We start from the raw sequence: 13,085 nt of genomic DNA on the forward strand, positions 1-13,085 counted from the left end.
AAGGTGGGCCATTTCCAGCACAAATCCAGGGTTTAACAAGAACGTCTGAGGAGGGGGTGGGGGGTAGGAAAAAACAAGGGGAAATAGGTTACCTTGCATAATGACTTAGCCACTCTCAGTCTCTATTCAAGCCTAAGTTAATTGTATCCAATTTGCAAATGAATTCCAATTCAGCAGTCTCTCACTGGAGTCTGGATTTGAAGTTTTTCTGTTGTAATATCGCAACTTTCATGTCTGTAATCGCGTGACCAGAGAGATTGAAGTGTTCTCCGACTGGTTTATGAATGTTATAATTCTTGACATCTGATTTGTGTCCATTTATTCTTTTACGTAGAGACTGTCCAGTTTGACCAATGTACATGGCAGAGGGGCATTGCTGGCACATGATAGCATATATCACATTGGTGGATGTGCAGGTGAACGAGCCTCTGATAGTGTGGCTGATGTTATTAGGCCCTGTGATGGTGTCCCCTGAATAGATATGTGGGGACAGTTGGCAACGGGCTTTGTTGCAAGGATAGGTTCCTGGGTTAGTGGTTCTGTTGTGTGGTATGTGGTTGTTGGTGAGTATTTGCTTCAGGTTGGGGGGCTGTCTGTAGGCAAGGACTGGCCTGTCTCCCAAGATTTGTGAGAGTGTTGGGTCATCCTTCAGGAAAGGTTGTAGATCCTTAATAATGCGTTGGAGGGGTTTTAGTTGGGGGCTGAAGGTGACGGCTAGTGGCATTCTGTTATTTTCTTTGTTACGCCTGTCCTGTAGTAGGTGACTTCTGGGAACTCTTCTGGCTCTATCAATCTGTTTCTTCACTTCTGCAGGTGAGTATTGTAGTTGTAAGAATGCTTGATAGAGATCTTGTAGGTGTTTGTCTCTGTTTGAGGGGTTGGAGCAAATGCGGTTGTATCGCAGAGCTTGGCTGTAGACAATGGATCGTGTGGTTTGGTCAGGGTGAAAGCTGGAGGCATGTAGGTAGGAATAGCGGTCAGTAGGTTTCCGGTATAGGGTGGTGTTTATGTGACCATCGTTTATTAGCACTGTAGTGTCCAGGAAGTGGATCTCTTGTGTGGACTGGACCAGGCTGAGGTTGATGGTGGGATGGAAATTGTTGAAATCATGGTGGAATTCCTCAAGGGCTTCTTTTCCATGGGTCCAGATGATGAAGATGTCATCAATATAGCGCAAGTAGAGTAGGGGCGTTAGGGGATGAGAGCTGAGGAAGCGTTGTTCTAAGTCAGCCATAAAAATGTTGGCATACTGTGGGGCCAGGCGGGTATCCATAGCAGTGCCGCTGATTTGAAGGTATACATTGTCCCCAAATGTAAAATAATTATGGGTAAGGACAAAGTCACAAAGTTCAGCCACCAGGTTAGCCGTGACATTATCGGGAATAGTGTTCTTGACGGCTTGTAGTCCATCTTTGTGTGGAATGTTGGTGTAGAGGGCTTCTACATCCATAGTGGCCAGGATGGTGTTATCAGGAAGATCACGAATGGATTGTAGTTTCCTCAGGAAGTCAGTGGTGTCTCGAAGGTAGCTGGGAGTGCTGGTAGCGTAGGGCCTGAGGAGGGAGTCTACATAGCCAGACAATCCTGCTGTCAGGGTGCCAATGCCTGAGATGATGGGGCGCTCAGGATTGCCAGGTTTATGGATCTTGGGTAGTAGATAGAATATCCCAGGTCGGGGTTCCAGGGGTGTGTCTGTGCGGATTTGATCTTGTGCTTTTTCAGGGAGTTTCTTGAGCAAATGCTGTAGTTTCTTTTGGTAACTCTCAGTGGGATCAGAGGGTAATGGCTTGTAGAAAGTGGTGTTGGAGAGCTGCCGAGCAGCCTCTTGTTCATATTCCGACCTATTCATGATTACAACAGCACCTCCTTTGTCAACCTTTTTGATTATGATGTCAGAGTTGTTTCTGAGACTGTGGATGGCATTGTGTTCTGCACGGCTGAGGTTGTGGGGCAAGTGATGCTGCTTTTCCACAATTTCAGCCCGTGCAAGTCGGCGGAAGCACTCTATGTAGAAGTCCAGTCTGCTGTCTCGACCTTCAGAAGGAGTCCACGCAGAATCCTTCTTTTTGTAGTGTTGGTAGCTTGCTAGAGCAAAGCCTGAATTAGATCTCACGTTGAAAAATGTGGCACCCCACCTGGATCCACACTGGGCATCTGAGCTGAATGCCATGACAAGCTGCAGGCCTGGGACCATCCAAGGCACCCACCAAAAGCAGAGTTTCTGATTCTACCATAGTACCTAGGGGCACTGACACAGTGTCTACTGGGACCTTCCTGTTAGACACCTGCTGGGGAGCAAGACTCTGCTCTGAGACTGAGCTGTGTGGCTATGGCTTGTTGTGCTGCAAACTAACAGCTACCAAAATCTGTATAAAAACAGTGATGAAATTCCCCTTAAATGTTAACTCATTAAGCCAAGGGGTCTCTTTTTTCACACTCCATTTTCAGTTTCCACTGCATAAGCCTCTCTGGGCTGTCACCATTGCAGGTTCCCATGGATGCTGGTCTCCCACTGCTGAGCAGCAGCATCTGTGTGAATGCACCCCCTCTATCACTGGGTCTCTCTTCCTGGCAAATTCTTCAGCAAGGCACCTTGTGGCCTGTTCTCTTCCCAGATCAGCAACGGGCCCACGTTTAGCTGCATGCTCCTGGCTTCTGTGGTGATGCCCACCGTCCACTTCTCCTTTACCAAGCTCGACTTTGGAACCTGCTTCATCTACTATGCCGGGATGCCCCCTGCCAGACACATCCTTACCATCACAAACAAGGAGGCCAAGGAGATTAGGTAGGGCAGCAGTGGGAAGCTAGCTACCCATGTTAGCTGCTTCCCTGGTCCAAGTCAGAGAGTTTGAGCATGGATCTCCCACATCCCAGTTGAGCACCCTAATCACCAGGCTATTGGCTATTCTGGGGTGAGTGTCGCTGTCTCTGGATTTGGCCAGAAATTCCATCCTGGCCTTGATAAACCTTCCCAATGAAAGTTTCATGAAAACCAACCCTTTCCCATGACAGATCAGAATTTTCCCATAGAAAACCATTTTATCAAAGAAATCCTGACCATTACTACACGTATGCCCCATGAACCAGGGCAGTGCTGTTATTCCCATTGTACAGATGGGGGAACTGTAGCACAGAGAGGCTCAGTGACATGCGCAAGGTCACATAGGAAGTCTATGGAAGAGGAGGGAAGTGAACTCATGTCTCCCCAGTCCCTATCCAGCACCCTTACCACTGGGCCATTTTTCTAGGGAGAGAGAGGGCAGTGTGTCTGTATTCAGCTTCCAAACTGCCTAATAGTTATAAGCACATAAATCACACAGAAAAGGACACATTTTCCAAAGTGATAGACCCTCTTTTCTGTTTTCATGTGAGATAAGAGGGTGCCTTCATTCACTGACCTGTATGAAAGAAGTGCATTCAGCCGGGGGAGTCCTGCCAGGCGTTTTTCCCCACGGTGATCTGAAGATACCTGTATTTACTTCCCTTTGGGGTTATGTTCATCAGAACAGACCCAATTCAACACTGCTGGCATTAAGCAGACCCAGCTTCTGTTGCCATCAGGCTGGATTTGTCTCAGTCTGCATAGCTAGCAGACTTGGTTGGACCATTGGCAACTCCTCCGGATAAAATTGAATGGATGTGGTCAAAGAGGGATGGGGGACAGTTCTCAGCTACTGAACGATCACCAGCCAAACATTCAGAAAGGATTTTTTTCTGGTCTTCCACAGCTTAGACTGCTTGTACACCAACACTACTCACTTTGAGGTGAGCTTCCAGGCTGAAGTGCTGAGTCCTGGAGGGAAGATGGAGGTGCCAGTCACTTTCTATCCCCGAGAGGCTGTTTCGTACCACGATATCATCCCCTTTGAAATCAATGGGCTCTCCCAACAGACGATTGAGGTTCTGGGAAAGGGCACGGAGATGAAGGTGAGATCAGACCACTGTTCTATAGCTCCATATGTCACACGGTCAGAGTGAATCTCTTTCTCCTTTCCTCAGTCATCCACTCGTTGCCTTTCTCCCGTTCCTCATTACCAATCCTCGCACCTTCCCCATTCTGTTATTCTTATCCTGCCCACAGATCGACATCTTAGACCTTCCCAGCAAAGTGGTGAAATTGGGCGCGCTGTCTGCTGGACAAACTATGAAGAAGACTGTCACAATAGTGAACAATAGTGTTGCCCTTCTCACTTTTAACCTAACTTTCGTGTTCACTGTTCCAGAGCTGCTGGAATCTAAGGTAAGGCCTGTTCTTCAACTGGAGTGCTCTTTATCTTGCCACTTATTTGTTATTTGTACTGCCAATGTAGCGAGGAGCCCAGTCATGTCTAGGCACTGTAGGTTGTCTGACCTAGTGGGTAGCTATTATTAGAGTTTACAGGTAAGATGACGTGGTCTAGCACAGCTCAGCTGCCCAGAGACTGGACAAGCATTACAGGTAGTTGGGGAGTGAGTCCCCCACTGCATGCGGCAGAGATGCTCACCCTTAAGAAGACCCGCAGAACTCGCAATTGTTTTATTGCAATATCACAAACACTATCATGTAGCAAAGTAGACAGAGAGAATATAACCCCCAGAACTTGCATTCTCACACCATTCTTTGCATGCAGCCCTAGAGTTGGTAAGATGACCCATGAGAGGTCCTTGCCTTTGCAGGGCCCAGGAGTGCCTGAACAAAGTGCCACCTTGAATCATAGATGATGCTAACGCCTAACTCATATTCAGTGGGGTTCTCAGCCCCTTTTCCTTATCTGTTTCCTCACCCTACTAATGTTTGGGTACCCTTCTTCCATAGGTTACTAGGACTCTTACTTCAAGCTTATTAGCAAATACATCCATCAGTTACCATGGCATTCTCACGACTGGACATCTGCTGGATATTCCTAACTGAAAATATCTAAAGCTAGTATAAACTTACCTTGTGATTACTTGTCAACAGTTCAGCAACACTTGCTTATAACAGCACTCTGTCTTGTAACAACCTGTGATACAGGGTCACTTACTGGTTAGCTGCTACATAGATGACTCGTGCCTCCCCGTACCGGAGGGGGACAATCTAAAGGGGAGAACAAGTGACTGCCCCACACGTCTCCTCTGCCCAGAGACCTCCCCCACACTGTGCCCAGCCCAGGGCCACTGTGCTCTCCTCACCCCACGTTACCTTCCCGGGGAGGGGAGCTCTGTCCTCCTTCCACTGTACTTGCCCCCAACATGTTCAGCCGCTCTCCCGGACAGCTGAGCCAGGCGGGGAGCAGGAGGGAGCCACTTCTCACACAGCTGAAGCTGGCTGCTCCCGGCGGTCGCTGCTCCGTGCAGCGCAGCAGCTGCCTGAGAGAGCCTGGGTGGGGAGGCTGAGGTGACGGCCAGCTCCCTGCGTGGGGTTGGCTGCCAGTGCCAGGGGCCAAACATGCCAGGGAGGGGGGCTCTGGCTCACTCAGCCCCTGTCCCCGGCAGCTTGGCCCGAGTCGGGGGCAGCCCGCTGCTGCTCCCTCTCCAGCCAGGCTCTCTCAGGCAGCTGCTGCACTGCACAGAGCAGGGACCCAGCAGCTGGCATGAGAAATGTCTGGGCCTGCTCCTTTCACTCCCTGCCTGGGCCTGGCTGCCAGGGACAGGAGCTGAGGAGCAGGCGCAGCGTGAGAAGGACAGCGCCCTTCTCCCTCCCCCAATCAGACCAATCTGGGGGGCACTTGACTCTGCATACACCCCCACACGTTGCCTCTGGTTGCTTATGTTGAGTCTTTAGGCCTTAGTTACTTTGGCTACACTATTATATTACAGGCTTGAGGCCTGTAGGCTTTTGCATGCCTGCTTTGAGCCATACCTAGATCTTATTAATCATTATACCATGTAGCTATAGCAACATAGCCTTGGATGGAAGGTGCTATGGAAGAGTAAGTATTTTCCCTCCTTCCCACCCATCCGCCAAACAGGTCCATTCTTGGCATAGATGTAATGGCAGCTGAGGAGAGGCACTGTAGGGACACACTACTACAGGGAGCGATTGGGATTGGGCTAATAATGATGGGAGCAGCACAGGAATGAAACTAAGCAGCTCTGGGAAATCTCTCCTGTTACTCTCAATAGCTCTGAGGGCTCTGTGTTCCCAGTGGTCAGACATCACATTTGGCCCTCTGTCTGGGCAGGTTCTCAGCTTGTCTCCATCCAGCGACATAACTCTGAAGCCCAAAGGGGGCACCTGCAGCGTAGAGGTGACTTTCTCCCCAAAGTGCCGCATCCCGCAGTTTGCGGAGGAGGTGATGCTCGAGTGCAGGGGGCTGCTGCGCTCCTTCTTTGTGGTGCGGGGCTGCTGCCAGGGCATTGAAGTGAGCTTGGACCAGGATCAGATCCCCTTTGGAGCAGTGGTGCAGCGGAGCCAGGCTTCCCGGCGCGTCCTCATGCGGAACACGGGAGACATAGGAGTCAGGTGAGGTAGCGTCCTCACACAAGACCTATTCCACTGAAGGTTTGTGGTGAGCCTGAGCCCCAGGAGATCTTTGCTTGACCTGTGCCTGTCCCAAGAACGCAGAGATAGCAGAAAAGTATGTAGCATGCCATCAGAGTGGTGGAATATGGCCTCCCTACAGGCTCAGTTCTGTAGCCCCCAGTGTTGCTGAGATACTCACGCAAGCCAAATCATCCCATTTAACTCAGTGCCAGTGTGCGCTGCCATGTGAGTCAGGGCTGCAGACTCAGGACCTACATGTCTGTGAAGGCCCATAGCCACCTTTCATGCTACTGCAGCTGTGCCCAAGGGCTGTATCTTTAGCTGACTGACAGCACAGAAAGGCATCGAGATGCTTAGAGAACCCTGCTCCATCTTTCCCAGCCCGGCCTGGGATGCACTGTGAGCCCAGCTTTAAACTGTCCTTTTCTTTGTGCTTTTCTTGGAAAGATTTAAATGGGACATCAAGAGTTTTGAGCCAGATTTCTCCATTAGCCCGGTGGAGGGTTACATTTCCCCAGGAATGGAAGTCCCCTTCGAAGTGATCTTTCATCCCTATGAGCTGAACCCAGATATCCACTACGACAACCTGCAGTGCTGCATCCAGGGCAGCAAAGCGCTCAAGCTCACTCTGACTGGATACTGCGTGGTGGTGCCCATGACAAAAGAGGTAACCTTAGCAGAGAGAGACCCCCCCCACCCACCCCCCGGCCCGTGCCATTCCCGGTCCAGCATAGAAGCTGGCTTGGTTCCCAAACCTGCAGTGTCACTGTGGATGCAGGGCATAGTCCCCCAGTTTCCCAGCACAGGTGGAAACTACAGCAGGACAGAGCTTTAATTCTAGGACTAGGTCCAAGTGAGGATCTTCAACTTCTGTAATGACATGAACACTCATGCCCAGCTTTGTGGCTCCAGTGTGGGCCTGACAGCACCTTGTGAAGGGAGAGGCCATGAACGGGAACTCTGGCACTGATGGACATTTCTTGCGTGCCGGACCCCACAGTCCTCCTGAATTCCAAAAGGAGAACTCAGACCAAATCAAGCAGCCAGTCCACAAAAAGGACTGTAATTGATGTCTGCCCATTCTGCAGCACTTACAATGAGTAGCCCCACTGCGTTCAGTAGGCCTGCTTGTGTTAATAAGGACTGCAGAATTGGGCCCTCCATGAAAACCTGCAAAATGGTTTTATAAGAGAGAGCTCTGTTTCTGTATTTATATATGCCTCCCTCTCTGTCTGTCCTTCACCCCTCTTTCTTTTGTGTCTTTGCATGTGGGTGAGGAGTACCTGCACCCACACACACCACAATGCCATAGGTAAATGGAATGGATTCCCTAAGGGGGATGAAGTCTCTTTGTGCTCCTCTGTTGCAGGTGATGAATTTCACTTGTCAGGTGCGTGGAAAACACACCCAGACTATCATGCTGTCCAACCGGAGCAACCAGTCATGGAACCTGCAGCCCATCATTGAGGGGGAACCATGGAAAGGGCCTGAATTCATCAGGGTAGAGGCCCATCAGCAAAACAAGCCCTACGAGATCACTTACAGGCCCCTCACCATGAACGTGGAGAACAAGAAGCATCAGGTATGAGCTGTGGAGGCATGAAAGCAGTGCAGCCGTTTCTTTTATTGCACCAGACCTTTGTAACCACTGCTAGAGACCTGATAACACAGAGCACTGATTCTGGGAGAGTAACCTGTGTATCAGATTAGCAACTACAAGCTTTAAAACAGAGATTTTCAGAGGATTTGAGTGTTGAAATGAGCCCCATCCTTCCGGGTGATGTCATAAGAACATAAGAATGGTCATACTGGGTCAGAACAAGGGTCCCTCTACCCCAGTATTCATATCCAACGGTGGCCAGTGCCAGCTGCTTCAGAGGGAATGAACAGAACAGGCAGTCATGGAGTGATCCATCCCTGTCGCCCATTCCCAGCTTCTGGCAAACAGAGGCTAGGAACACTTCAGAGCATGGTTTTGTATCCCTGCCCATCCTGGCTAATAGCCATTGACAGACCTATCCTCCGTGAACATATCTAGTTCTTTTTTGAACCCTGTTATAGTCTTGGCCTTCACAACATCATGTCATGGTATCCCTTGGACTGAGGAGACCCCTCTGGGAGAAGGGACACCAGTTATTAGGGAGAGACAGGTAACAGTAATGAGGAAATTGACAAGGTCCCTCACCAAAGGCTCTTATGTAAATTAAGTTGTCATGGGATAAGAGGGAAGATCCTTTCATGGACTGAGAACTGGTAAAAAGACAGGGAACAAAGGGTAGGAATAAATGGTCAATTTTCAGAATGGAGAAGGGTAACGAGTGATGTTCCCCAAAGGTCAGTCCTAGGACCAATCCTATTCAATTTATTCATAAATGATCTGGAGAAAGGGGTAAACAGGGAGGTGGCAAAGTTTGCAGATGATACTAACCTGCGCAAGATAGTTAAGACCAAAGCAGACTGTGAAGAACTTCAAAAAGATCTCACAAAACTAAGTGACTGGGCAACAAAATGGCAAATGAAATTTAATGTGGATAAATGTAAAGTAATGCACATTGGGAAAAATAACCCCAACTATACATACAATACGATGGGGGCTAATTTAGCTACAACTAATCAGGAAAGAGATCTTGGAGTCATCGTGGATAGTTCTCTGAAGACATGCATGCAGTGTGCAGCAGCAGTCAAAAAAGCTAACAGGGTGTTAGGAATCATTGAAAAACGGATAGAGAATAAGACGGAGAATATCTTATTGCCCTTATATAAATCCATGGTACGCCCACCTTGAATCTTGAGTGCTGCATACAGATGTGGTCTCTTCATCTGAAAAAAGATACACTGGCATTAGAAAAGGTTCAGAAAAGGGCAACTAAAATGATTAGGGGTTTGGAATGGGTCCCCTATGAGGAGAGATTAAAGAGACTAGGACTTTTCAGCTTGGAAAAGAGGAGACTAAGGGGGGATATGATAGAGGTCTGTAAAATCATGAGTGGTGTGGAGAAAGTGAATAAGGAAAAGTTATTTACTTGTTCCCATAATATAAGAACAAGGCGCCACCAAATGAAACTAATGGGCAGCAGGTTTAAAACAAATGAAAGGAAGTTCTTCTCCACACAGTGCACAGTCAACCTGTGGAACTCCTTGCCTGAGGAGGTTGTGAAGGCTAGGACTATAACAGGGTTTAAAAGAGAACTGGATAAATTCATGGAGGTTAAGTCCATTAATGGCTATTAGCCAGGATGGGTAAGGAATAGTGTCCCTAGCCTCTGTTTGTCAGAGGGTGGAGATGGATGGCAGGAGAGAGATCACTGGATCATTACCTGTTAGGTTCACTCCCTCTGGGGCACCTGGCACTGGCCACTGTCGGCAGACAGGATCCTGGGCTGGATGGACCTTTGGTCTGACCGAGTCTGGCCATTCTTATGGGAAATCAATTATTAGAAATATAGATAGCTGGGTTTGTGATGACTGGGAGAACCACATGGTGGATTGCCTGCCGGGTGCAAAGGTTGCAGATCTCTCAATACACCTAGATCAGAGGTGGGCAAACTATGGCCCACGGACCACATCCGGCCCGTGGGACCCTCCTGCCTGGCCCCTGAGCTCCTGGCCCGGAAGGCTCACCCCCAGCCCCTCCCCCGCTGTTCCTCTTGCCCCGCAGCCTCAGCTCACTGTGCCGTCAGCGCAATGCTCGGGGCGGCGGGGCTGCGAGCTCCTGGGGCAGCACCGCTGCAGAGCCCGGCCTGACCCGGTCTCTGTGCTGCGCGGCAAGGGGGCAGGAAGTGGGGGGCTGGATAGAGGGCAGTGGAGTTCGGGGGGAGTGGTCAGGGGGCGGGGGTGTGGATAGGGGGTGGGGCAGTCAGAGGGTGGGAAACGGGGGGGTTGAATGGGGGCAGGGGTCCTGGGCGGGGGCCAGTCAGGAAGGAGGGGGGTTGGATGGGGCGGCAGGGGGCAGTCAGGGGCAGGGGTTCCGGGGCTAGTCAGGGGACAGGGAGAAGGGGTGTTTGGATGGGGCAGGGGTCCCGGGGGGTGGAGGCGGTCAGGAATGAGAGGAGGGGTTGGAATTTGGTGGTGGGGGGGCAGTCAGGGGTGGGACTTTTGGGGGCGGTTGTGGGGGTGGATGGGGCAGGGATCGGGGAGGCATCAGGGGCGAGAAACAGGGTGGGGGGGAATAAGGGGCGGGGGCCGGGCCATGCCTGGCTGTTTGGGGAGGCACAGACTCCCCTAACCCGCCCTCCATACAATTTACAAAACCCGATGTGGCCCTCAGGCCAAAAAGTTTGTCCGCCCCTGACCTAGATACACGTATTTGCAGTGCTGGGGCAGATCCAGTGAACATGGTACAAGTAGGTACCAATGACACAGGGAAAAGTAGGAGAGAGGTCCTGGAGGCCAAATTTAGATTGAAGTCCAGGACCCCCACAATAGTGTTCTCTGAAATGCTCACAGAGCTGAGAAGACAGGCAGAACTACGGGGTCTCAATTCATGGGTTAGACAATGGCATTCGGGGGAGGGATTTAGCTTTATTAGGAACTGGGGATCCTTTGAGAAAAGGGAGAGTCTCTACAGGAAGTTTGGGCTCCACCTAACCCAAAACAGAGCCGGGTTGCTGGCGTGCACAATTAAAATTAATCACAATCGTAGAACAATTTTTCAACTCAGGGCTGGGGGCAAACCAACCGGTGCGGCGCAGCACATGGTTCTGACAGACACATCCATGGGGAGGATTTATTAACAGGGATTCTCCTAGTAAAGAGGAGAAGATAGAAGTTGATAAAGTACAGGTAGGAACTGAAGAGAAACAGTCAACCAAAAAAGGTCAGTTACATCCCAGGAGGGCAGACAACTAAATACAGTATTGGCAAATGTTATATGTGCTTGTGTGGAAATGCTAGAAGTCTAAAATACCAAGATGTGTGAACTTGAGTGCCTGGTACTAAATGAGCATATTGATATACTAGGCATCTCAGAAACTTGGTGGAATGATGTTAATCAATGGGACACAGTTATACCAGGGTACAAAATATATAGGAATGACAGAGCAGGTTGAGCAGGTGGGGGATGGCACTATATGTGAAAGAGAGCATAGAGTCAAATATAGTAAAAATCTGAATCAGTACCATCAAATCTCTATGGATAGAAATTCCATACTTTAATAAGAATATAGCAGTAGGAATGTACTAGCAACCCCCTGACCAGGATAGTGGTGGTGATTGTGAAATGCTCAGGGAGATTAGAGAGACGACAAAAACAGAAAACCCAATAATAATGGGAGATTTCAACTATGCCCCTATTGACAGGGAACATGAGACCGCAGGATGGGATGCAGAGATAAAATTTTGAGACACAATTAATAACTGCTTCTTGGAGCGGCTAGTCCTGGAACACACAAGGGGAGAGGCCATTTTTGATTTAGTCATAAGTGGAAAACAGGATGTGGTTCAGTGTGTGAATATAGCTGAACTGCTCATTAATAGTGACCATAATGTAATTAAATTTAACATCCTTTTAGGAGGAAAAATAACAAAGAAACACCCACAGTAGCATTTAACTTCATAAGGGGGAACTACACAAAAATGAGGAAGCTAGTTAAATAGAAAGTAAAAGGAACAGTCACAAGAGTGAAATACCTGCAAGCTGCATAGAAACGTTTTAAAAACACCGTAATAGAGGCTCAGACTAAACATATTCCCCACATAAAAAAAAAACCAGCAAGAGAACCAATCAAATGCCACCATGGCTGAACAACAGAGTAGAAGTAGTAGTTAGATACTAAAAGGCACCCTTTAAAAACTGGAAGTCAGATCCTACTGAGGAAAATAGAAAGGAGCATAAACTCTGGCAAGTCAATGTAAAAGTACAATTAGGGAGGCCAAAAAACAATATGAAGAGCAACTAGCAAAAGACACAATAACTAAAAGAAACATTTTTTTAAAGTACACCAGAAGCAGGAAGTCTGCCAAACAATTAGTGGGGCCAGTGGATGACTGAGGTGCTAAAGAAGCACTCCAGGAAGACAAGGCCACTGTGGAGAAGCTAAATGAATTCTTTGCATTGGTGTACACTGCTGAGGATATGGGGGAGATCCCCACACCTGAGCGATTCTTTTTAGGTGACAAATTTAAGGAAGTGTCCAAGGTTGAGGTGTCATTAGAGGAGGTTTTGGAACAAATTGATAAATTAAACAGTAATAAGTCACTGGGACCAGTTCTGAAGGAACTCAAATATGAAATTGCAGAACTCTTAACTGTGGTATGTAACCTATTGCTTAAATCAGCCTCTGTGCCAGATGACTGGAATGTAAAGCCAATTTTTTAAAAAGGCTCCAGAGGCCATCCTGGCAATTGCCGGTAAGCCTAATTTCAGTACCAGACAAAAGGTTGAAACTATTGTAAAGAAGAGAATTATCAGACACATAGATGAACACAGTTGTGACCAGCGACACAGGGGGACCACACTGAGATTATTCAATTAGGGCAAACTGCAAAGAATGGGGCAGACAATTCCCAAAGCTTGTGGGTATTCCAATACATAGAGCCACCAAGTTAGCCACAAAACAGCTTCTATAATACTTTACTGGTTACACAGAAGTTAAAAGCAACCCAGCCTTTGGGCTCCCTCCCAGACAGCCCAGTCAAATAT

The 13,085-nt window shown here is 48.7% G+C and overlaps 1 protein-coding gene across 1 annotated transcript in view; it reads left to right on the forward strand.

Moving 5' to 3' along the window:
• The window catches only part of HYDIN (HYDIN axonemal central pair apparatus protein), a 387,143-nt gene that overhangs the window by 362,309 nt on the left and 11,749 nt on the right, over positions 1-13,085 (forward strand). Inside the window, exons 76-81 of the mRNA XM_077831048.1 lie at positions 2,616-2,785; positions 3,729-3,927; positions 4,082-4,240; positions 6,144-6,424; positions 6,893-7,112; positions 7,815-8,027. Coding sequence (XP_077687174.1) covers positions 2,616-2,785; positions 3,729-3,927; positions 4,082-4,240; positions 6,144-6,424; positions 6,893-7,112; positions 7,815-8,027 — 1,242 coding nt within the window. The remainder of the gene's footprint in view (positions 1-2,615; positions 2,786-3,728; positions 3,928-4,081; positions 4,241-6,143; positions 6,425-6,892; positions 7,113-7,814; positions 8,028-13,085) is intronic.

This window comes from Eretmochelys imbricata, chromosome 12 (assembly GCF_965152235.1).
Source record: "Eretmochelys imbricata isolate rEreImb1 chromosome 12, rEreImb1.hap1, whole genome shotgun sequence".
Classification (NCBI taxonomy): domain Eukaryota; kingdom Metazoa; phylum Chordata; order Testudines; family Cheloniidae; genus Eretmochelys; species Eretmochelys imbricata.